At 34.6% G+C, this 26,636-nt stretch overlaps 1 protein-coding gene across 1 annotated transcript in view; it reads left to right on the forward strand.

Annotated features, from left to right (window-relative positions):
- The window catches only part of LOC129216093 (exportin-2-like), a 126,236-nt gene that overhangs the window by 18,064 nt on the left and 81,536 nt on the right, over positions 1 to 26,636 (forward strand). Inside the window, exons 5-7 of the mRNA XM_054850243.1 lie at positions 7,467 to 7,612; positions 15,078 to 15,168; positions 19,429 to 19,536. Coding sequence (XP_054706218.1) covers positions 7,467 to 7,612; positions 15,078 to 15,168; positions 19,429 to 19,536 — 345 coding nt within the window. The remainder of the gene's footprint in view (positions 1 to 7,466; positions 7,613 to 15,077; positions 15,169 to 19,428; positions 19,537 to 26,636) is intronic.

Raw genomic sequence — 26,636 nt, forward strand, 5'->3', positions numbered from 1 at the left:
TAGTTTTGTTTTTAGAAAAATAAAATTTTACTTTAAGTTAAATGCATTAAAATAAATGTAGCTTATAAATTTTTGTTCTAAAACTTGTAAAATATATTTTTTAGAAATTGAAAATATGAATTTAAAAACTAAAAGAGTGAAAAATTGTTTCATACTAAAATTACTTTTAAAAAGAAAAAAACTCAAATGCTCTTCACTGTTAAATCTATATATATGTTACGGCCAAAGCCCGAAATCGGCCAGTTCGCGAATTGGCTGGCCAATTCGCGAACTGGCCAACATTATCAAAAACGTACCGGCCAAAGCCCGAAATTTTCTTCATTTCGGGCTTTGGCCGGCCAATTCGCGAAGTGGCTATGGACGATCGGCCAAAGTACGAAGAGATAAACCAAGACCAGATTGTGCTTCACTGTTAAAAATGTAGCATTTTAAAATAAGTACTTTTGTGCACAGTTTTTTTTTCTTGAAGTTCATTTGTTTCACAAACGAGTTCAAATATAAGGGATACCTCTGTGTTAAAAATGAACTTATAACACATAAAAATATGATCTCGTGTCATTCTGTTTCTATATTAAAGCCATAATAGATATTATTCAGTGACAGTAAATGATGTAACAACGTGATTGCGTAAAGAAGATTGGATTTGCGTCCTTCATATGAACGAATTACATCTTAAATAAATGAGTTGTGTTAAGTGTGCGAATGCAAAGGTAAATTGAGGCAGTGAGAAGCAAGGGATGTAAGTGGACATTTTCAAGTTTTGGTCAAAACGACTATAAAGATAACGTCCTAGGTAGGCTTTCATTTATTTTTTTTCTTCTAAATCCTGCTGTACAGCAGTATCTACCAGGGCTACTATTACTATCTCTTGCCCCAAGACAAAGGAGAGGCTCACCTACCATTTGTATGCGTTATCTCCAAATTTTTAATTTTGTCACATACATCCGTTTGCTTCTCACTGCCTCTATTGAATTAAGGACGATCGACAGTCTTTTTATGCTCCATAACCTAATTTTAAAGATTCTAGATCATATTGTACCAAGAAATATTGTTTCAAAAGATTTTAAAGTAGTTTGCAAATCCTCAATACTAAGGGTTCAATAAGACAAACATAAAGAAAAAATAGCTTTCTTGTTAATATTATTTAAAGACATTACTTTAATGCCACGTTTTGTCGAAATTCCCCTACATGTCCTTATTAATATTTTATACATAAATGTCATTATGTTCATTTTAATTTACACTTAGTATTGTTTTTTTCCCTTTGTAAAACAGTTCGTATTTTTATGAATCAATATTTCGGAAGGGAATGCAATCTGGAAAACTTAGCATATTTTTCTTATTTTTTTCTTTTTACATTAAGGAAAGATTCTTCTTACTGTCATAGTATTTATTTTAATTCTTCCTTTTTTTTTCAAACGTTTTTACTCACGTTTTACTGCATTTATTTTATGTTAATCTGATTGTGCGTATTTTAACTGAATTTCTTTTCGTCTTGCTGTACTTGCAATGCGAATTTTAATTTAAAACTTTTTCTTCTAGAGGATGCAAAATGATCATTTACAGAAATTGTGTTGCGTATTTGAGCTAAATTCTTTTTTCTTAAGGGGGATGAAGGAGCAAGATTTTCCTTTTGTTCTAGATACAAGGTGTTTTTAGTTACCTTCTTTTTTCCTGCGAGGAAGGTGGAAGAGCGGGATTATCGTTTAAACGTTTTCGTACGAAAGGTATCATTAATTTATGCGAGTTTGGTTCGCTCGCTAATCGACAGGGTTACAGTTGCGTTGTTATTTGGCGAGTTTGGAGAAAAAAAACTACGGAATTTTTTCATTATTTTACATTTCAAAGCAACTGTTTATGTAATTTAATTGCTTTTCATTTAGTGAAATATTTTAAATTGCAGATATATATTATTATTTTTTTTGGGTTCTCTTAAAAAGTGTATGCATTTTAATATAAGAAAATAATTATTTTGCATCAAAGAGATATGGTGGGGTAGATTTTCATTTATTCAAGTAACTTCCTTTAAATTCTTAGCATGGGAGTCGTCATGCGGATATTGTCTGTAATAATTAAAAGTATTCTCATAATTTTCGAAATGGCTTATCGCACCAACGCAACGGTGTGAATAGCCCGTGGGTACAGACTAATTGCACGGACTGGACGCAAAACAGGCTACATTTCTCCTCTTCACTATCTCGTTTTTAAATTGTCAATTCTACACAATTGAAAGCAGAAAAAAAATGTAACTTTCCATATCTCAAACTTTTTGTTTCCAACAAAGTATATATTTCAAGAAAAAAAATCAGACATGGATATTTATTTAATTTCTAAATGGAAACAAGTCTATATCATTCATGCAATAAGTCACTTACAAAACTTGTGCTGCCGACAATTACCCGAATATTTGGATTCTTATCACTATTTTATGGCTATTTTGTTTTAGTCATGATTGATTTTGACTTGGAGATTTTCTCTGAGATATGGTTTTGCAAAAATTTTTTGAAGTTTCTAGAGTAAAAAAAACTAATGACCTGACATCTACCCTTACTGGGAGAAAGGGTGGTTGAGGGATCTTAAATAAAATTGATTTCAAATAGAATTCTAAGCAGGGGAGCACACAACAAATTCCTTACTTGTCATTAGGTTTGGTTTCGGAATGAAAATTATACTATTTAAAATTTGTGTCGCAAACACTGAAAGGTTGAGAAACACGGCCTTATGTTTAATTTTAGCTGGGTCGGTCAAGTATTATGTAAGCAGAAAGAGAGGATCCCGAGGGCTACTTATTTTCTCTGACAAGAGGTGAGGGGCCACAAAAATTTTAAGGTAAGCATTAAATAACGAAGCAGTTACAGTGCAACAACAAAAAACGTGAGGAAAGAGCATCCTGTGACGTACAAAATGTCATAAAATCTCATGTAAGCAAAAAGGGAAGGGAGTATACCGTATGTTTATTTTTTCTCACAAGGTGGGACGGGGGAAGGGGGTGCAAAATGACCAAAAGTTGCTTAGACAATACTTGAATGACCCCTTATTAGCTATCGAATATGATTTCAACTGAAAGTACTCACATTTAGAAGTGCAAATGCGAGAAATACACACTCATAGCTCCGTCGAAGGACTAACGGCAAGTAAAACGCGATCGAAGTTTTTAATAACAATTGGCAGGATCTTCTCAGGGACGTGGTAGCATCCTCCGAGCCCGACGAGATGCCATCATGTCAGCCTAATCCAAAACTAGGGGCCCAACTCGGAATCAAAGTAGTATAAATTTTCCTGGTGTTGTGAGAAGAGGGGGAGGGGCAGGTGACGATAATGATAAGGGGCTCGATTTGGCTCTCGGCGGCCCTGGACCAACCTCCTTCCTAGTTTCTATCACTTGCACGCCCCGCCCTACCTTTGGAAGTGACAGATATGTCATCTACCTGTCAACCTAAAATCTACCGTAATCATTTCGGGCTTTGGCCAAGGATTCCTGGCCACTTCGCGAAATGGCCGGCCAAAGTAGAAAATGCAATATTAATTGCAAGTATTTCGGGCTTTGGCCAAACCTCTTGGCCAGTTCGCGAATTGGCCAGCCATTTCGCAAACTGGCCGAACTTCGGGCTTTGGCCGTAACATATATAAAAATCTCGTGTCACGATGTTTGTTTGGGGTAAACTCCGAAACTACTGAACCGATTTTTATCAAATTTCATACTTATCTGTAATTTGGTCCAACTTAACAGATAGGATGGTTTTTATAATTTTTATACCAAATAAAATGTTTATTATACATTAATAATGTGTATTGAATGTTTGGTTCTGTAAATTCTTACTAGATGGCGCTGTAAGTTAATTCATCCTCAAAAATTTTATTCTTAAGTTAATTAAAATTTACAAATGGTGCTATGTTACGGATATTGATGGTTATCAAAAATATCGCCGTAGAAAAGGGGATTATAGAGGCCACACTTCTCAATTTAAATGTCAAATTCTACAAATCAAGTTAAAATTGATAAGCAGGGGGTTGTTCCATACTCACCACTGCTTTTAAAAACGTATGAGGCTCATATAAATGTCGAGTTTTGCAGTTTCGTGAAATCCATTAAATACTTTGGCAAATACGTTATTAAAGGTCCTTATTAGGTCGCATTTGAAGTAAGAGATAAGTACAAAATTGCCGAAAAAACGCGAGGAGTGGACATAAAAACAGCAATGAAGCTATCTGGCTTCCCCACGACCCTTCTGTACAGCATCTTGCAGTACATCTTGAAAACGGTCAACGAGAATATTTTGCCGAAGATATTTTCTACAAAGAGCACTTGAACCTCCAAAACTGACCGTTTTTTTTTTTTTTTTTTACATTGTCAAGAACCTAATGTGTTTGGCCCGAATCTCAGAAATAAAATTATTACGTCCACGCTATTTTACATGCACTGTAAACAAATCCGAAATGTCACTGATTATTTCCGTGGAACATATTGGGATTTCACAGGTCCTTAACAATTTTATTTGGAAATCAAGTATCTGCTTCAAAAAGTTTCCTAAATTGCTACAAACGTCATGAATGCAGACTTCTCACTGTTGCGACAATTATTTTTAATTTCCAGTTTAAAGATTAACTGAGCGTATTTATTAAGTGTATCAGCTTCAGTTCTTTTACATTCAGTCTACATTGACTAAGCTCCCAATGAGAGTAAATGCGCTTCTGGATTCCGTAGCTTTGCAGAAGTTGTACGCGAGTTATACTCACGGTACTTGCTTGCAAGTCTGTCTGACTTTTCGCCATGCTTGCAGTAATACTTTTGGAGCTTTCTTGAAAAAAGTAGAAAGGTGTTAAGCTTTGTATTCAACTTACCTAAATTTTCTCTGAAGGGAAACGACTGGCTTTTAGCCAGGGAGATTACTGAATTCTTCAAAAAGATTCTAGTATAATTTCAAGAAGTTTAATGAATTTTAGTGATGAATTGACTTTACTACCATCGTCGTGGCCCGTCCCAATGGGAGCAAGTGAGTCTCTGGATTCTGTAACTTCCCAAAGTAACAAGCAAGTAGAATTCTTTGTGCATGCTTGAAAGTCTTTCTTAGCAGTGGCTATGGTTGCGATAATGCTTTTGGTATTTTCTTGGTATGTCGAAAAATGTGCCCAGCTATTACTTTTAAACGAACTTAGGTTCTCTCTGAAAGCTTCAGAGAAGTGGTTGTCTCGAATCAGACAGGTTTCTGAATTATTCAGAAAGAATTCAGGATAATTTTAGGAAGGTTACTGACTTTTAGTAGAAAACGTTCCTATTTTTTGCAAGATATGTTGATGGCAGAAATTGGACTTATTAGCTAGCCATTATTTTTCAGGAGGTTTTTTAATTTTTACAGTGGTGAATGAAATCAGAAAATCATGAAAGCCACGTATACAAAGAACAAAACGTTTGTCAATCTCGGGCATGATTAAAAATTAAAGCCAAGACATTGGGACCAAAACTTCATCCAAAACAAAGTGAATATTGTCTTTGCATTTGTTTTCGGTAAACATTCCCGGACAGACAGGAATATTTACGGACCGTTAATTGTCGAGTGTTTAATACATATCACGATGTATGTCGCGAATTGTAATTATTGGTCACATACAATGATTTGGAGTTGGCATTTTTTAATGCAGGTTTGAAACAACGAGAAACAATATTCATCAACTGTTTAAGATAATTTTGACGACATAATATCCAACACAAGCATCATTTCTGTGAGGAATTTATATAAATTTTATACTTGAAGATGTCCATAAAGTTAAGCACCAATGTCCAAATCTGGATTTTCGACCAGAGATGTATAATGAAGCATTAGTGTTAATTGAAGATTTATGTATTTCAGTTTCAAATTTGTTGTTTAGTCATTATAGTGTGCTGTTACCCGATCGATTGGTTGCCGATTTAGTTAACACTGGTTTGCAACGAAAAAAACTGTGCAATGACACTGCCTTAGCTAAAATAATTGTGAATAATGAGTCATTACTGACAGCTGAAAAAAAAATCATACTCAGATTTTCCTGACCTTTGATGCTGAAGCAGGCTATACAGTTGTAGATGAAAACAAACATGTTTCTCTCATGGGCAACTATCTACTCGCCTACTCAGAAGTGGGAAGTTTTCATACCTATTTGTGTTAGCATAAGAGAGGTTAAGCAAGAATATTGTGCACATCTTAGTGCTTAGATAATTATCAGTCATAAAATAATAGAAACAATATATTGAAGTCAATGTTATTTAACGCATTCATAAAATTTAATTTTTGTTTTTTTTATTTAAATAATGGGTTTTATAAAGAAGTTATTGATTACAAACAATAGATAAATTTGAGATGGATAAAATGTAGTGTACATTCTAAAAGCGTATGTTGGTTTATGTTTAATTTCTACGTTATGATATTTTACAATCAGTTTCGATATTTACTATCACTTTCAAGTTATTTTGCTTTTATTTTTGGTCGAAGTCATACTTGCAAAATTTCCCAAGCGTAAGTATAGTGCTTTAACCATTGAAAATTTATTTAGTCCTTACTAAATTCAATAACTACTTCATTCAGCCTAACAGGCGCATTATCACTCTCATTTGTTTTAAAATTGGCTAGACTTTTTTAAGCTTAACTAAAGATATTGATTAGATTCTATCAAAATATTGAGTAAAAGAATGTTCTATTTTAATCCAACTACTTCGCCTCAGCAACGCGTGGATAGGTCAGCTAGTATATATATATATACATATATATACCAAGATTATTTTTTTTAATTTTTTTTAAAAGATATAATTATGAAGTTCTACAGTAAAATTTCTCAACAAGGAACAAAATTTAAAAGTTCATCTAAGTTGGAATATAAGTTTTTTTTTTCTCATTTACTTTATTAGTTAAGACATTTTTTATTTTGAACTTCTTAAAAAGTGGGCAAAGAAACTCTTAAAAAGTTGAGAGGGACAGGACTATTTTATTGTTTTTAGGGGGTAAATTGAAAATAGTGGGGGGGTGGTTAACTCCCTTGATTCATCAATTTTAAGCTCTACTGCCCATGCTAGTGTTCTAATACATGTGCTTGTAAGAAACTTTATAAATCTCACTTTTATTAGGGGAATGTTTTCATTGTGCTACTGATTGTCTTACAATGGAAAACAATTTTTTTTTTCAGTGTGTTGCATTTTTAATTGAAGTAAAACTTTTATCAAAAAGATACATTAAAATGTGTGTCCATAAAAATCAATTTTTAAATTTAATATATTTTTGTAAATAACAATACAGTATAACTTTGACTTAACGCTACCTGATTTAATCATTTCCTCAATTTAATGATACATTTCACTGGTCTGAATTTGACTGCATAAAATGTCTGTGCTCCTCAATTGAATGATAACTTTTTCCAATCCCTTGATAATCGTTAAATCAGGTTCATACTGTAACTGAAAATCCATTTTCAACAATATTTTCTCTTTTTGCTACTAGCTAAGTGACGCAGTTGGTATCATTGGTCGAGAAGACTTTCCTGAAAAGTGGCCAAATTTATTACAAGAAATGATAGTACACTTTCAAGGTGGAGATTTTCATTCTATTAATGGAGTATTGCATACTGCTCATTCTCTGTTCAAAAGGTAGGAATTATTTTTCAAGTTTGTTGGGATTAAAGGTTATTTTACATATGTTGCATAATGCTGTTATGAAGGTATATTTGTAGGATGTGCATGGGAGGGGGAGAAGAGACACCTGTTGTTCCTGGATCAGAGCATGAAGGGGGCCCGAAATTTACAAAATTAGGGGTGAAATATATGCAGAGGCATAGTGGTAAACAATATGGATGGGCCCGTAAAAGTCATTTGTGATAGGCCCAAAAATTTCTGTGTATGACCCTGTTTGTAGGAACTCTACATCTACAAATAATATTAAGTATATATATATATATATATTGTTTTACATATAAAGCTATTTAATTTTAGGTTCTGATGTAAGTCTTCTCTTTTCAGAATTTATAGGTTGAGACTTAAGTTTTAATTTCATAACTATTTAATGTAAAAGCTGAGTGAGATCTTGAAATAATTACATTCATGTCTGCACCCTTTTATTTTGTACATAATCAAAGGAATAACTATAGAAATTAAATCTTGCATTTTTCATGAAATCAAATATTGAAGTAAAGGTACTGAAACAAAAAGGTTAATTTATTTTACAAAGGCTTTTTTTGTTAAACTGGTTCATATGACCTCTTAATGGTTGTCATAGTTTTTATGTTCATTTGAGTTCCCTTCTGCAAAAAAATAAGTTCTTAGTTAATATGCAGATCGTACTTGAAAACAATATTTTACTCAAAATGAATATTTGACTTTTTCGATGTCTTTCTCATAAGTAAAAATATTTTAGCAAGACTCATACTATGCCATCAATATACACTATATGACCAAAAGTATTGGGACACTTTCAAAAATTCACATTTTAAAGGACTTCTCGAAAAATAATAATTGCTTTAACTTTTGTCACATAAAAGGTATGTTCTAGCTGTCATTTTTCATTGAAAGTTATGTCACCCATGCATTTAGGGAACCAGCAACAAATTGAGGAAAACAAAAATGTTTTTGGTTCATCGTAAACAGCTGAGAATAAGCTGCAAATTTCTGAAATTAGTTACCTTGCTATGACAATTATTTTACTTACTTTCGAGAAAGTATCACTGATACAGGGGTCGAAGTAGTTCTATATATCTTATATTTCCTATATTTTCAAAAAAAAGCATCAAAATCGTCCTATATTTCCTATATTTTTCAAAAATGTCCTATATTTCCTATATTTCCATTTTTTACCCTTTATATCTTTTAAAAAGGACAGTAAATAAACTTTCTGACATCGGGTTTTTCGCTGAAAGTACGCTGAAACTAATTTCAAATTAGAAAACTGAACTGAATAAATTCTGCAACAGGCATCTTCTCTCATTGGCTACAGCAATGTGACATCACTCTATAGTGGGTGGAGTTTCGAGAACTAAAGCTGAAGTTGGTTTTAGAATTTTGCGTTTGGGGGGGGGGGGGACAACAGCCGTTTGTTTTGTTTTCCATCATGGTTTTCGTATTCGTTGGTATATTTTTGTGTTCAGTGCATTTTCTGATCGGAATGTTCTAATTTTCTTTTTGCAGTCTTTTCTTTTTGCGGAATTTTGGGATCATAGAATGTTAGTTCTTTATGATGTTAAAACGTAGCTTGTTTTAATAAGTGGAATTATAATGGCGAAATCGCATTGCTTAACGAAATTTCGTGTGGAGTTGTTGAACCAGGAGGACATTAATTCTACAAATTTTGGTACATGGTGCACTAAAGGAAAAGATGATTTTACCGCTTTTTGCCATTTTTGCAACTGTTCAGTGCCCATAAGCAATAGTGGATTTTCACAATTGAGGCAGCATGCTAAAACATTCAAGCATAAAGAAAAACGTCAGAAATATCCTTCTCAAGCTCTGTTTGTTTTTAATACAAGTGGTAAAGGGTTCAGCTTAGATATAAAATCAAATAACAGTGGAAGTAGTACTTGGATCATGAGTGAGGAAGAAAAAATAAGAACTATCTTTGTTCAAATTTTGTTTAGTTATTTAGTCTATAAAGTACATTTTTTTCAAAAATTATTCTTTCAACTTCCTTTTAAGTCATTTCAAATGTAAGGTATAATTTTGTTTTGAGGTTTTTTTTTTAAACAAAATCATTGATAAGAATAACTAAATAATATATGATATGTATTATTTCTTTTTTCATAGCAAAATTATTCATATAATGTGCCCTATATTTGTCCTATATTTTTTGAGGAAAATGTCTTATATGTGACAAGTTGGTCACTTCTACCCCTGCTGATATTGCTGCTAATTTGATAAGTGTTTTCTTACTATAATTTTTCATTATTACTGTCTAGTTTTCGGTTTTTTTACTTCACTTTATCATGTAATTTAGTTTTATTGTGTTTTGGGGGCTCATTTTTGCTGTTATTGTATTCTTGAAGTGTTTTTGCATTTTTTGGAGCTAAGCCTAACATGTGGTGATCTGGTTTTTGATCTTGTGTGCTTTATTGGGTGTAGCAACTCTGTTTATTTACTGCTGTTTTTAGTAATTATTCTGTGTTTTTTTGCATTTTTATCTTTCTGTTTTGCCTTTTGGAACATATTCACTGAGTAGAAATGGGTGTTATATGAATTATGAAAGAGGTAAAGAGTGGGCAGGGGGACAGGTGGATCTCTTGTGATTTATGTCATATGTTCTGCCTGTATAAGGGGGAAAATGAGTCTGTTTTTGAGGAGGATTATATTTGCACTAAATGTGCTGAACTCTCAGACTTAAGACTTAAGATGCTAGTTTTGGAAGCCCAGTTAGCATTAGGGTGTAGGCCAGTTGCAGAGGGTATAAATGTTCCAGAGATTCAGGGGGAAGTTTCAAATGAGGAGTTAGATAGGGAAACTAAGGGTGTAATTTTGGGGGACTCGATGGTAAGGGAGGTGGGTAACACAGTTGGGAGAGTAAAGCGTAAGGTGGCTAGGTGTTGTTTACCAGGGGCTCGGGTAAAAGACGTTAATATGGTTGCTGAAAAGAAGGGAGTATTGCACAAGGAGGACATGGTTACTTTGTGGGTGGGAACAAATGATGTAGGTCACAGTAAAAATGAGGAGTTTTCTAGGGAATGGGAATCCCTGTTGGATAAAGCAACCAGCTTTTCGACGAATGTCCAAGTGGTTGGTTTGCTTCCCAGGTATGGAGTGCATAGGAGCTGGCTAAATCAACGTGCGAGGTGTATGAACTTGCTACTGAAGTCAATTTGCGAAAAGCGCAGTATCAGGTTCATTGATGTATGGAGTCATTGTAAACGGGATTGGATTGCTAGGGATGGCCTGCATCTGAGCTCTACAGGGGTCAAAATGGTTAGTGGATTAATTTTAAGGGCTTCCGAGTCAAAAAACTAAGTTGGAATGGGGGGCATGGTTCAAGCATCAGGTATCGAGAGAATGAAATTTTTTTGGGTATTGCTAGAAATGGAAATAAAGTGACGAACAAGAGTAGTAATGTTAACAATTGTAATTTAGGAAATTTCAGGGTGTTAAATAAAAGCAACTTAGGCATGCTTAAAGTTTTCTATACCAATGCTCGCAGTATTAGGAACAAGATGGATGAATTGAAAAGCATAGTTATGGATGAGAAGTTGGATGTTATTGGAATTACAGAGACATGGGCTACCGAATCTGATGCAGAGTTATTACATATTGCTGGGTATAATTTGTTCAGACAGGATAGAGTAGGTAAAAGAGGTGGTGGGGTTTTATTTTATGTTAGAGACAATTTTATTTGCAATGAATTGGTCATAAATGATAAGCCTACTGATATTGATATGGTTTGGCTGGAGTTGATGAGCAGTAAGGGCAAAAAGCTACGCTTTGGAAAAATTTATAGGCCACCTAATTCAAACCAGGGACAAGATGAACAGATGTACCGTATTATTAGTGACATGTCCAGTAAGGGATCCGTTATCATAATGGGGGATTTCAACTTTCCGGGTATTGATTGGAATAATTTTTACCCTGGTAATGGCAAAGAAGAGGAATTTTTAAAAGTAATTGGTGACTGTTTCTTAGATCAAGTTGTAACTCAGGGAACTCGAGAGGAGGCGATTTTGGATCTAGTTTTTTGTGACATAGGTAGTTTTGTTCAGGGGTTGAGTGTAGGGGAGCATATTGGAGATAGTGATCATAACAGCATTAGGTTCCGGGTTAAATTTGAAGTGTGCAAAGATGATAATTTTAGGTTTGTGCCCAATTTCAGAAACACTGATTTTGTTGCACTTAGGCAGAGCTTGAAAGAGGTTTTTTCGTCAGGGTTGGAAAATAGCGACGTAGATCAGCAGTGGATGGAATTTAAGGATAAACTTGCTAAAACCGTTGGGGACTATGTTCCATTTAGGAGAAAAGGTGTTAGTACCAAAATTTGGCCCATGTGGTTCTCCAGGGAGACTAAAGAAGCTCTTAATTATAAGCAAGCCACTTTTCGTAAGTTTAAAGAAACTGGTCAGAGTGCGGAGAGGCTCCAGTATGGTAAGGCAAGGCGAAATTTTAAGTATTTGGTACGGATTCAGAAAAGGGAATTGGAGCAAAGGCTGGCAGATGACATTGATGGGAACCCTAAGAGGTTTTTTGCTTACTCTAATTCTGGGAAAGCTCGAAACAGTCAAATTGGGCCTTTGGTTGATGAGTATGGAAATTTAATCCAAAACGATAGGGATATTGCAAATGTTCTAAATAACTTTTTTTCCAGTGTGTTTAACGATAACTGTATCTCAACAGTTGACACTAACAAGACACAAGCTATTATACAGCTTGAGGATTTGGTATTTTCCAGGGAGGAGGTTTTATTTCATTTGAAAAAGATTAAAGCAACTAAAGCTCCGGGACCAGATAATATTTATCCAAAAATTTTAGTTGAATGTGCAGAGGAATTAGTGGATGTTATTTTGAATATTTTCAATGCTTCTTATGACTCGGGGATGGTGCCAGAGGACTGGAAGCTGGCTAACATAACGCCACTCTTCAAGAAGGGGTCTAAAGGTATTGCTGGGAATTATAGACCTGTAAGTTTGACTTCGGTGATTTGTAAGATTTTCGAAACTTTGATCAAAATTAAGATCATGATGTTCTTAGAGACTAATAGTCTGTTGACTAGTTTGCAGTATGGTTTCAGGAAAGGTAAATCCTGTACTACTAATTTATTGCATTTCTACGACAAGGTTACCTCAGCTTTAGATAACAAAAAATGTGTGGATGTTGTTTATATTGATTTTCAAAAAGTTTTTGACAAGGTACCGCATGTTGCTCTTCTCAGCAAGTTAGCTGACATTGGAATAGGAGGAAAAACTTTACTTTGGGTTAGAAATTGGCTTACTGGTAGGAAGCAAAGAGTAGTGAGAGGAAATCATTCTAATTGGAGTGATGTTTTAAGTGGGGTTCCTCAGGGATCAGTTTTAGGGCCTCTTTTGTTTATTATATTTATGAATGACATCAATGAAAATATTTCTGGAAGCATGAATTGTTTTGCTGACGATGTAAAAGTTATGGGGATTGTCGAAAATGAAGAACAAGTAAAACAGCTGCAAGAGGATTTAGATCATATTACTAAGTGGGCAGATAAATGGGGTATGGCAGTTAATGTAGGGAAATGTCAAGTGCTACACTTAGGTCATGGAAATAAGCGTATGAGATATCGTTTACAGGGTTCAGTCATAAATCAGGCAGAAAATGTTATGGATCTGGGTGTCTTTATAAATCAGGACTTCAAGTTTAGTCAACAGTGCAGTATTGCTAGTAACAAAGCCAACAAAATGCTTGGGTTCATCAATAGATCTATTTCAAACAAATCTAAGAAAGTTCTTCTGCCTTTATATAGGAGTTTAGTAAGACCTCATTTGGAGTATGCTGTTCAGTTTTGGTCGCCTTATCTGAAGAAAGATATTTTTGTATTGGAAAGGGTTCAAAGAAGGGTAACTAAATTAGTAAGGGGACTCTCAGATTTAGATTATGATACCAGACTTAATAGGCTTAACATGTACAGCCTGGAGCAAAGGAGAGTCAGAGGGGACATGATTCAGTTATTTAAATTTATCAAAATGAAAGATGTAAATGGATTAAATTTTTGCGGGAAAAGCAGAACAAGGGGTCATTGTTTTAAGCTATTTAAATCTCAGGCTAACTTGGAAATCAGGAAAAACTACTACTTTAGCAGGGTCGTGGGCACTTGGAATAGCTTACCGGAAGAGGCGGTAATGAGTAAGGGAGTGGATAGCTTTAAGAGGGCCATTGATCTTCATTGGGGACTAATTAATTGACTAGGACCAGCCTAGCTGGGCCCAGAGCCTGTTGCTGGTCGTCACATTTGTATTTGTATATTTGTATTTATATTCATGAAGATATAAACTTTTCTTTCAGATTTGAAGGTTTTTGGCTCATACCGCGTAACGTTTTCCATCAAAGCTTGCCAAAGTTTCAGATAACTTGACAGCACACGAGAAGCATAATATTTAAATTTGAAGTTAAAATGTTGAAAATTTGATGAAATATGAATGTTTAAAGCAAATAATTTTTCTCTGTGCATGCGCGAAAGATAGCAAATCATAACTTAAATAATCTAAACCCCAACTAGTTTTTCCAACTCATAATAAAATTTCAGTTCACTATCTTAAAAATTCAAAAAGTTATCAGCGTTCTAATAAGCTGAATGTGAATAGGTCTTGGGCAGGCTACGAACCGTGAGGGATCGTTCGCAAATAATCCGTTTTTATTATGAACTGCACTGAGCGATTGGAAGCAAATGTTGCAAACTTGCGAACGACCCCTAACCAGTTGTTGCCTGTCCAAGATCTATTCGAATTCAGTTCATTATATCGCTGATAACTTTCCGAATTTTTAAGGTATTGAGCTTTATCATGAGTTGAAAAATCTAGTTGGGGTTCGGGTTATGAAAGTTACAAGTTGCTATCTTTCACGCATGAGCAGAGAAAAAACAATTGCTTTAAATGTCCACATTTTATCAAATTTTCAACATTTTATTTTCAAATTTTAATATTATACTTCTCTTGTGTGCTGTCAAGTTTTCTGAAAGTGTGGTAAGCTTTGATGGAAAACTTTACATGTTATGAGCCAAAACCTTCAAATAAAATTCGCAGTTCTGAGAGAAATGCTTATATCTTCATGAATATCAGAGATATTTTCTCGAAAGTATGTAAAATAACATAGCAAGGTAACTAATTTCTGAAATTTACAGCTTATTCTCATGTATTTACAATTAACAATGATCAAAAAACATTTGTTTTCCTCAATTTGTTGCTGGTCCCCTAAATGCATGGATGATATAATTTTTAATTTAAAATGACAGCTAAAACATACCTTTTATGCAACAAAAGTTACAAAGCAATTGGTCTTTTATTCCTCAAGAAATCTTTAAAAATGTGAATTTTCGAAAGCAGGCCAATACTTTCGGTCATATAGTGTATGTATATTAATTTAAAAAAAAAATCAAGTGACATAAAGCAGTAAATTTTTTTCTTTATTCTAGGTATCGCTATGAATTTAAATCCCAGCCGCTTTGGCAAGAGATCAAGTTCGTTCTTGACAATTTTGCAAAGCCTCTCACTGAACTTTTTGTAGTAAGTTTTATATAAAATTTTTGGTATTATACAGCTGCCAACTTGTGCATTTCTTCTGTGCAATGTGCAAATTTGAAGTAAATTCTATGGTTGTAGGGAAGATTACGCATTTTGTTCGAATGTTTCATTTGTGTTATGATAAAAGTTTGTCACACTTGGAAATGCCATCCGACAACACTAATGGTTTTTTGAAGAGTTTCTGGATTTTGAACATTTCTCCCGATTTCCGGGTTTTATTTAGAAATCTCTTGATTTTATGAATTTTGTTTAAAAGTTCTTTATTTAGGGAAGTTTTGTAAAAATTATGTTAACTCATTTCAGGCCGAGCATGGAAATTTTATAAAATGTGGTAATATTTTCTTAAAATTGGGTTTAAAATACATCCATTAAGACACAAAAAAAGTTTCTTGCATAAAAAATATTTAATTAAAAAATAAAATGGTGCGTATACGCACCATTGGCCAAATCAATGAACAAATATTTCAGTTTAACAATATTATTCTTAGTCGAATTTTTACATTTTTAAATGAAAATTTTCGAAGCATTTTGGATGTAAATGGACTGTGCATTTAAGGCACAAATAAATCGTGTGGTTTTTGCGCACTTTACATCGTCTGCGGGCTTTTTCTTCGTGTTCATTTATGGTATATACGGTTCTATCAGTTCGTATTTCTTTCGGTAAAGCTGTGGATGATAGACAACCCTTGTTTGGATGTGTTATTTGTACCGTATTTTCACCAAATAGATTGCCCTTGAATTCAGCTTTTAATAAGGCAATCGCTATGTATGACCTAAAGTCTGTAAGTAGCATTTTTGTGTTATTAGCAATTTTATGTAGCTTCCATGAATTCACTATCACTCTATAAATAATATCTGTAAATAATGGCCACCACCTTTTTTTTGCTTTGAATTCTGATCTGGTAATTTGCTATAGCATTGTCATGCAGGTCAATGCCTCCCATATACTTATTGTAGTCCAAAATAAAGTTCGGTTGTAAAATAGAAATTTCCTTTCGTTCACTGCGGCTATACGTTTGGCATTTACAATTGGCAAAACAGTCTCATTATTGGTAACAATCGTTGCTACAGCATTGTCGTTCTATTTGATAGCCAATGTCTTCGCATCCTTGTTGAATGCAAAATCATAGGAACCCCAAGGTTTTTTTTTTATATTTTTGGAGTCATCCAATACACTTTCAGCAATGCGATTTTTGCGAGCTGTTCCAGATGCAAAAAAAAAAAAAAAACCTTTCAAAATTTTGAATAAACTGTAGGAAGAAAAACAGTAATCAAAATATATTTTGTGCATTTCAGGTTTTGGAACAACGTTAAGTAATTTCATAATAACACTTGTTCCTAATGGCATTTTTTGTTGATTACTGCTAGTCTCAGCATCTCCATACGGAATGAATTGGAAAAGGTATCCATCTGATGAGCACGAACACCAAAGTTTGAGTCCAAACCTTACTGGCTTTCCCTTTATAAACATTTTCGATGAATGCCTTCCATAATAAGGCACCATCTCTTCATCAATTGGCAAATTTTGAGAAAAGATTCCAAATTGTAGATACTTTTTTTTATATGCAGGAAAAATGGGCGTAATTTAGCAAACTTGTCTGTTTTATCAAGGCAAGAGTTATCGGATAAATGGATATTTTGTTTTATGTTTTTAAATCTGATTCGACTCGTGCGTTTCCAAATTATTGGCAGTCCTTTATCCTCATCTAAAGACCAGTACATATCTACTTGGGGAAGAGAATGGTATCCAGAAAGAGTTAGCATGCCTAAAAATCTTTTCAAGTCGGTTGCGGAAAATTGGAAATCGTGACTATTATTGTCGTAAGCATATTTTTTTGAAAAAAAAAATTCGACAAATCTATTAGGACACATGATTTAGACACATCTATTTGACAAATTTAAATGAAATAACAATTTCAAAAAAAAAAAAAAAAAGAAAAGAAAAAAAAATCGTACGATTCCCCTTGCATAAAAACTAGGTTTTCAATTTTTGCTTATTGTTCATGCATTGGGCCAATTGTGCGTTTACACACTATTATATTTGAATAACGATTTATAAGATTTTTTATGACATTATTTTTATTTTATCTATAGAATTTGCAACTTTAACCCATTATAAGAATGTGTGATTAATCTGAAGTGAATTAATTATACAATTTCAAAAAGTCAAATTTGACAGTCGACATATCAAGGTAAAAAACAAGCATATTTTGAAATGTTCTCTGAAGAAAGTGCTTGCTCAAAATGAATTACTATTATTTTATAGATGCCTTCAAAACCTTTTAAAATAGCATAAAAATTAAATTTATAAAAAATATACGAAACAGCGTTAATTAAAAATTCTTTACTGAAATGGTGCGTAGACGCACCTTTGTCCGAAAATGGGTTAACTCGCTAAATTTTTACAGAGATTGTCCCTCAGTTTATCTCTTTAGTGTAGGATTGTGCTCCATGGTTGGCATATCTGCCAATTTTTACTAATTTTAGCTGTTATTTTGCTTTTCTGCATAATAATGTATGGAGGCTTTATTGATAAAATAGTTATAGAAATGTTTTGCTTAAAAATCATTTCTTAGGTATTGGCCAAGGATGATGCTTTTTGAGTATTAGTAAAAAATAGTTATAGTAACAAAAGAAATAGTCATAGTGCAATAAAACTTCGCAAAAGAAAAATGTCTTGAAAATTGAACATGCAAATATGCTCAACTCAATTGTAGCAATATCAAGGCAAAATAAGCTATTAAACCTTTGACTTCCAATTGCTTATTTTTATTACTTTCATCAAATCCTCTATCTCAGAGTTTCCCAAACTGTGGTCTGCGAACCCCCAGGGGTCCGTGAGTCCATGCAAAGGGGTCCGCAGTGCTATCCGGTAAAACGTTAAATATAATTGAGATTGAAAGGACGAGTAGCCATATTTTAATTCAAAAAGAAAGCACATTTATGAGGAATAAGAAAGTTCTTGCTAAGTACATGCACAGCGCAGCAACCTCTCCAGAACTTTTGGAAGTCAACACGTTAATTAATTTTTCCGAGGACTGGTAACCGATAATGAGCAGAAGGCAGTGGCTCCCTATAATTGAGGCAAACTTAAGCAGGGAGCATTGTGAAGGCTGCACAAATCCTAATCACAGCATTACGAACGCTGCCAAGGTAGGTTTGCCCGAATCATAGTTAATAATTAAAGTCCTAATACACCATAAAATACAACTCATGAGGCAGCGAGAAGCAAAGTGATGTAAGTGGACATTTTTAAGTTTTGAGTGAAATGCATTTCAAGTTGCGGTGCTTGGTAGGCTTTCATTAAAAAGTTTTTCTAATTCATGCTGTTGAGCCGCACCTACTAGAACTACTAGTACAATCTTTCACCACAACAGAGGAGAGGGTCACCTACCATTTGTACTTGCTATTTCCAAATTTTTAATTTTATCAACTACATCCCTTTGCTTCTCACTGCCTCATATGAAAAATTAACACACTTAAACTAGGCTAACAGCACTTTATTAACTGCAAAAGTTAATTTTTATTAGTAAAATTTGGTTATAACATTTTTATTTCTAATTGCATTTCAAATAAAATTTTATTTCCATGACTCAAAATTACAATGTAAAAAATTAAAACCAGACAAGGCCTTTGAAAAATGTACAGAACAATGAATAAATTATTTTAAATGAAAAAAATCGTAAAAATATATCTAAAAAGATAGATCCTACTGTGTCAAATATATATATATATCTATATATTTGTGGCACACTTGGGAAGAAGGGGGGGGGGGTCCGCAAAGTTCGTATTTTTCCCGGAGGGGGTCCACAGAGGTCTGAAGTTTGGGAACATCTGCTCTATCTTGAACCTCCGTTTCTCAAATGTTTCTACTGCTGCCCCATAAAAGTCGATATAGACAGATTCGATTGTATTGCATTATGTATCATTTATGTATTTGATAATCATCCTTTTATATTTTGGCATTTTGTATGCATAAATGATCTTTATAGTTTTTTTTTTTTTTTTTAAGGCGGGACAGATATAAAAATCTGATGGGTTAAATCCATTTTCGCATTGAAAGGTTATTCACAAGTTGAAAATCTCTGTGCTTGCTGATCATACAGTTTTTTCTTCCTCACCTTTAAGATGTTCAAATGAAGCAATGCATTTGATTATGAATGCACTTGCAGCATTGGGTTTTGAAGTGAATTGTTTCTTATTTTAGTCTTTTGTTATTTAATTTTTTATTCTCCCTTTTAGGCTACTATGCAACTTGCAGAGACTCACTCAACTAATGTTAATGCCCTCAAGGTTATTTTTAGCTCATTGGTTCTGATCTCAAAGATATTTTACAGTTTGAATTTTCAAGTAAGCACAACAATTTCTTCTGATTTTCATAATTAACTTTAGATATCAAATAAAATGAATGAAAGGGGGGGGGGGCTCAACCGAACCAAGCACTGCGACCAGAGGCCTATTGTACTAGTCCCCAAACAGAAGTCTTAAAACATACCAGTAGCTGAAGCAGAAATCAACAAACGCCTAATAGGATTATCCTGAATCTCTCATGGTTCAAGCAAATGATGACTAAGGTGTTCAAACCTATAGGCAGAAAACACTTCACAGTGACACGGTGTGAGTAATAGTTCCCTCCTTAAAGAGGTAACCTCTGCAAATTGAATCAATACTGACACCCATTATAGCAAGATGCTGCTTTAGGGTGTAAAGTCCACTAAGAAAACCAAAAGCCTTCCTAAAACTATTTTTGATTAAAAGCCTATTGCGTTTCTGGCATGTGATCCTCAGAGAGAATCAGGTCTGTCCTCCTTAGAAAGACAAGCTGAATATGTTCAATGACATCGCAAGATAACCTCTCCGACAGCAAGGTTTCTTTCACAACCACCATCTTAAACATAAGCACTGCTTGAGCATAGGACTGTGCTTGACCAGTCCTTACTCTTTAAGATGCAGCAGTTGTGCAGGGAAGGAGTTGAAACCTTGATCGATGACGTTTGGTTTCTCCTACCTTCTCAGGAATGGCTGGCCCAGTATCTTTCGCCTTCTGTAACAGCCTCCCTTCTCCTGCCTGCGCCTGTTCTCCCCCATACTGCAGTTTCGATGGGTTGTAGATATGCCCCCTCACCAGTTGGTGAGTTGCATAACTGCACTCTCGCCTCCTTCAGCAGCAAGGTTGCTGGTTCTCTACTTCAAGCCAGTATCCAGCGGAGCTGCGCACAGGGCGGTGGTAAAAGGTCAACTCCCACACAACCACCCTGTACGAGTGCAAGGCAGATTTCAACATTGTTTGCCTGGTTCTTCGAGGGGACCATTTAAACTTTAGATATTGATGTATGTGTGTGTCTATAAGGCTGTAACTAGATGAGTTTTAGGGATTCAGAAGCGCCCTAAAAATTTTCAGTATATTTAGGGGCCTAGCCGATCCTTAGCGATGCCCTGCTCCTCCTCATCAGATCATAGAAATTCAATAAAATCAATGCTGTGTGCAATTAGTTATGAAAAGGCATTATTCATTCTTAACAAAAGATCCAATCCATTTTTCATTTTTTTTTATCAATGCATTTTTTAAAAAAAGAAATGAGCATTAATTTTGAATTTGTTACTTAAAAACAGTAGAAGCAGACCTATCACTTTGAATTTTCCAGGGGAGAAAGGGCAAAGGGTATATACTTAAAGTTTTATACCAAAAACAGCAAAAAGCATGCCCACTTACTTGTATCACATTTTTACCAAGGTGGAGGCAATTGCAATCCTCCCCACCCCCCCCCCCCCCCCCCCCCCCCCCCCCCCCCCCGTGCTTTGATCAATGACAGGTCTGACTAGAAGAATAGTTAAGATGCAGAAAATTTGTCAAAATGATAAATTTAATGCACCTATCCCTGAAAATTTCTGACAATAAACTTGTGTGTGTGCAACTTTTTGTGTGTTGCTTTTTCTTTTTTTTTTCTACCATTTTCTTTTCATTTCTGCTGTATAGCAATTCATTGTTACACAGCTGTAAATGAGCATTCGTTAAGGTAGCGTAAGTAGCATAAATGGTGCTATTTCACATTTTATTAATAAAAGAAATAAAACGAATGCAAATTGTTTTGTTGATATTGCCAATTTTGTGCTCATTTTATGGGTTAGAGTAGTTTAAATTTGTCGAAGTAACAAAAGAAATAGCATCACATAGTGCTTCAGAAATGAAATACAGTATAGAACCTTTTATCCGGGGTCCATAAAGCTGCAAAATTTCGGCTCTTTTGTGCCATTTTTAATAATTATACATTTTTGGCAGTTTTTGGAAAAATCAGCATTTTTTTAGAAATATAGCCTGAGTAAAAACTTTAACGCCAGTAAGTTTTTTTGTGAATAAAATTAAAGAGATTTTAATACTATTGAGTTATTTATGTTCATTTCTAAGAAATAACGCAACAAATAAGTTTTTTGAAGTATGCAATTACCAGAAAAACAAGTAGTATATTCAAAGTTAGTATTTCAGCCTAAGTAACAGCTTTAAGGCCACTAGTATTTCTTTAATAATAAATGAAATATACTGGAATAAATATCGCAGCAGTTAGTGAGATTGTTGAAATCCTTCAGCTTGTAGTTTTTTTATTAATTTCTTCGAAGTTTTGGTGCTGTTTGTGATCATATCAAAAGGTAAGAAGTTAACTGATTGTGAAAAAGTGTGGATTGAAGCCTTTTCTTCAACAGTGATAAGTAGCCGTACTATTGCAAAAAAATAGGAAGATCGAGGACAATGTTCAATAATTTATTAAGATTGAAAGACAATTGTGGTAAAAAAAAAAACACCGGGGGAAGGGAAGACCTAGGGCTTTGTTATCGCTTAATGAAAGAGTTTGCAAACTTACATCAACTGCAAAGTACTGAACAAGGAAATTTGTTCAGGCGACAGGTTTAAATGTTTTTCAAAAAATAATACGTAACACAATAAGGTGTGAAAGTTTTATACATATGCAGCAAAATTGGCTAAGCCTCAGTTACTAAATAGGCACAAAATAGAACGTTGGAACTTTAGCCAAAAAGTCATGACCTGAGATAAACAATGTATACAAATAATTTTTTCTGATGAAAAGAAGTGGAATTTGGGTGGACCAAATTGATGGAAGCTCTATTGGCATAGTTTATGAAGAGAAAAAGAAATATTCTCCAAGCCCCAATTAGGTGGTGGCTCTGTCGTGACTTGGGGGGCTTACAATAGTATGGGCTCAAGTACGTTTGTTTTGGGTAAAATGAGTTCACAAGCATATCAAAATGTCCTCCCAAATCATCTTTTACCAACTGCTGAATTTATTACTGGAGAAAATTGAAAATATCAGCACAACATTTGAGTAACAGTAAAAAAAAATTGGTACCCTGTCAACAATGTTGAAACTTTGAAATGGCCAGCTATGTTTCCAGATCTCAGCCCAATTGAGAAATGGGGAGACTTTGTAAGAAGAGTTTATGCAAATGGGAGATATTTTACTTTATCAATAGAACTGAAATCTTCAATCGAAGATGAATTATATAAAACAGATCCCAAACTTTGTCAAAAAATAGTTTTATCTATGCAAACAAGAACATTTGAAGTCATTCGAAGAAATGGATCCCACACAAGCTTCTAAATGTTCAGTTTTTTTCTTCCTGTGCTTTTTTCCATGCTGGCCTTAAAGATTTTCCTCTGGCTCAAGTATTGATCTGTTATATTTTCTGATAATGAAATAATCACAAATGAGTGTTTTGTCTTTTTTTACTTGTATTTAAGGTTAAAAATTATCACTCATTGTGTTTTGATCCTCAGTTTAAGATATGTCCAATTTCTCAAAAAAAATTTACAGGCTTTAAAGTTTTTACTCAGACTGTATTTAAAAAATATGAAAGTTTCCTTTATCCCTTTAAGACCCAAAATTTTTTTTCAATTAAATTTTACTTTACCTTGTTTTTACATCTATACTGACTCCATTGATGCTTTAAAAAATAATTTTAAAAAAATTGCGCGCCTCCTGACCATGGGTGCAAGACCTTCCGTCTCAGGACAGATTTCCGTCTTGACAAAATTTCCGAGACGGAGGTCGGGACGGAAAGAAATTTAATGACTTTCTTTTAATTTTTAATGAAAAAAGAAAAATTGAGTGCTTGAAAAATATGCTTTAATATTACTGGACTGTTCCATAACCACGAATTTACATCGACATTCTCTCGGTTTTCCCGCCATGTGCTTGTTTTGTTTGCAACGTGCTTTTGGAGGAGTGGCTTTTCGGCTCGCGCCATTTGACTTTTTTTAGGTATAGATTTGTTATTTCCAACTCACTGCATTGCAAACCGAGGAGTTGCTCGCTTTTCTCCTTGATTTTTCGAAGCAATCGGCTCTAATTGAAAATTTAGCCTTTTCTCATGCTATTTTCGATCATCCTTTCGTTTTTTTTCATTTGTGAATTTTTTTTTTTGCAAACTTTACATGCATAAATGAAAATTATGTACGCTCTTAAAATGTCTTAAAAGTTGAATCTGCATCACCGATTGAAAGTGATTGCTGACAAGATGAAATATTTTCGCCACAGCAAAGGGCGTCCACATACCAGGTAAAACAGAAACTATCAAGGATTTTGAAGATTTTAATGAAAATGGGAATTTTGGAAATAATCCGGGGGGGGGGGGGGGGGATTTCAAGCTGGGTTGGAAACACCGATGGGCAAACCGTTCCTGCATTTTTGACAGACTTGAGGAATCACTAAATTCTAATGTCATTAAATCAAACACTCGCTAGAATGGAAATATGGGTGGGGGGGAGAGAAAGGAAAGGAGAAAAATAACGGCAGCACGAGTTTGCGAAAAAACGCTGCTCTTGCAAAGAGGGTAATCTGTCCGCAAATTAACCCACGATACTGAGGTCTTAAAACGTTGATATCGTGGACAATCTAAAGGGGGGGGGGGGGGTGTAACTCACGGGTTACAGTATAAAATACCGAAAAACTGAATTAAAAATATTTTTGAAGCTAGGAGTGGTTCGATATTTCTCCACTGCAAACTCTTAAAAATTTAAAAGTCAAAAAGTTTTAGGCTGTCTCTGATGATGTAAAAGTGGGTTTTAAAAAAGAATCGAAGATTGGAGTCTTAAAAACACTAATTTAGGCAATCTTTGGTGAATTTATGAGAGATGGTTTTGGTGTTTTAACATGAAAATGTTTTGTAGCTGATGTATTAAAAACTATTTGAGGCTATACTTAAATGACTTTAGTTAAAGGGCATTTGCGACCCTCTCCCGAAAAGTTTGTAATTGAAGTCTTAAATCTTTTAGGCTGTCTTTGGCAATGTCGAGAGGGAGGGAGGGGGCTCTCTTTAGGCGAAATTCCGAAACTGGAGTCTTAAAAGTGCAACTTTGGACCGTCTTGGGGTTCGGGGTTCTCCTTTCCCAAAAAATATTCAAAGCTGAAGTATTCAGAACTCGGCTTTAGGTAATCTTTGGAAGACTTAAAAAGAGGGAATTCGAAGGTTTTCTCTCAATACGTTTTAGAATTTAAATTCTAAAATCTTCGGTGATGAAAAGGGGAAACCGCAAATTTAAGTAAAATTTAGTGAACTTAGAGGAAAGAATTCGAGGGGAGGGTCTCTCTCCCCAAAGTATTGAAATGCTATTTTGGCTATTTTTGAGTGAGTTAAGAGTTAGGGAATTCAGGGGTCTTTCTCGAAACATTTTCGAAATTGAAGTCTTAAAACTTTAGGTTGTTTTTGGCGATGTGTGGAAGGGAGTTGCTCTCTCAATGGAAAAATAAATCTTAAACAAAAACTTACACTGTGTTTAGTAAACACAATGAAAGGGGGGGGGGTGTATTCCGCACCCCCAGCCCGAAATATTTTAGTTTCTGAAATTTTAAGAGCTTTGTTTTGGGCTATCTTTGGATGACTTAAGGGGGAAGGGTGTAGGAAGATTCTTTCAAAAAGTTTCCAAAATTAAAGTATTAAAATTTTTAGGCGGTCATAAATCATGTTTATAGGTAAGAGGGGTACTATTCCTACAAAACAATTTAGAAACTGAAGCCTTAAAAATTGAAAATTAGGACATTTGTGGTGAACTCAGAGGAAGGGGTTCGGGAGTTCTCTTCCGAAAATTCTTTGATGCTGAAATATTTAAAGCGCCACTTTAGGCTATATTTGAGTTCCTTAAGAGGGATGTGATTCGGGAAACCTGCCTGGAGTTAGGATTCAGTTCCCCTATTTCTTTTTTCAATTAATGAATGTTGGAAAGGGTACCTTGTTTAAAAAATATATCTACTTCACTGAAGCGATTTTTTATTGCTAATTTCACCACCTGCTATCTTATAAAAGAATTCTTTTTCAAATGAAGACTGTGGGGGAATGGTGACAGTTCATTATCATTAGTCGGCCTTACCCTTCCCCCACCTTTCCTTCTTTTCTAGTTTGTTGGCGCTACCTTGGGTAGACTTTCGAATCAGAGCTGATTCATGTTGCAAAAGTGAAAATCTTATGTCCTAAGAGATTTTATTGTTACAACAAAAATGTTTAGGATCGGCAAAAAACTAATGGTGGGGTGCTGCAAACGCTTTTATCCCTTACATTATCCAACATGGTCTAAAATTGCGTTTTTGAAACTTCAATTTCGAAATATTGCCGAAGGAGGGTTGCTGAACTCCATCCCTTCAATAGTGCATTCAAAAAAAGTATAAACGTTATGAAACTTAAATTACAATTTTGTTTTTAAATCTTCGATTTCGGGAAAGCCCATAGCGTCCCCCCCCCCCACCCATGCTCCTGACATGTTGAGGGTACCCGCACGTTCGTGCGGGTTGGGATTTTCTTGAACAAACTGCACCCGCACGTTCGTGCGAGTTGGGTTTTACCTGTGAAAACATTAAATGAAAAATTTGTCAATTTATGCATTTTCTTGATCTGAATTAATAGAAAAAAATTGTGTTATATTTTTTTTATTGACTGTTTACTTGCAGTGGAAATCTTAAAAACATGTTTTCGATTTTGATAGACATAAATAAACATTGCACTTCTCGCAACGTGTTTTCGAACTTCTTTGGCAGTTTTCTAATCTGCATTTCCGAGCTCTTGAAATGTCATCAACATGTGGAAAATGGAGATACCCGTCATATCTTTTATCTTCACATGGTAATTTAGCAGGTGGGTTGTAAAATTTTGATCTTTTCACAGGAGGAATTTCGGCATCACTATCTTCATCATCACTTAAAATTTTCATATTAACAGGCCGAGTCGCTACAAGACCTTCAGCCACTTCTAATTTAAATTTTAACAAGTCCTTTCAATTTTTCTGGGGAACTTTGTTTGATATTGCATCCCGGGATTATACTGAAACCAAGAATTGGTGACAGCTAAGTCCAAAAAGTGCAAAATGACCTTCCAGGTCCACTTTCTTGTCTTGAACCATGTTCTATAATATTCCATCTGCTGATCACAAACATCTACACCTCCCATGC

Source organism: Uloborus diversus, chromosome 2, assembly GCF_026930045.1.
Source record: "Uloborus diversus isolate 005 chromosome 2, Udiv.v.3.1, whole genome shotgun sequence".
NCBI classification, from domain to species: domain Eukaryota; kingdom Metazoa; phylum Arthropoda; class Arachnida; order Araneae; family Uloboridae; genus Uloborus; species Uloborus diversus.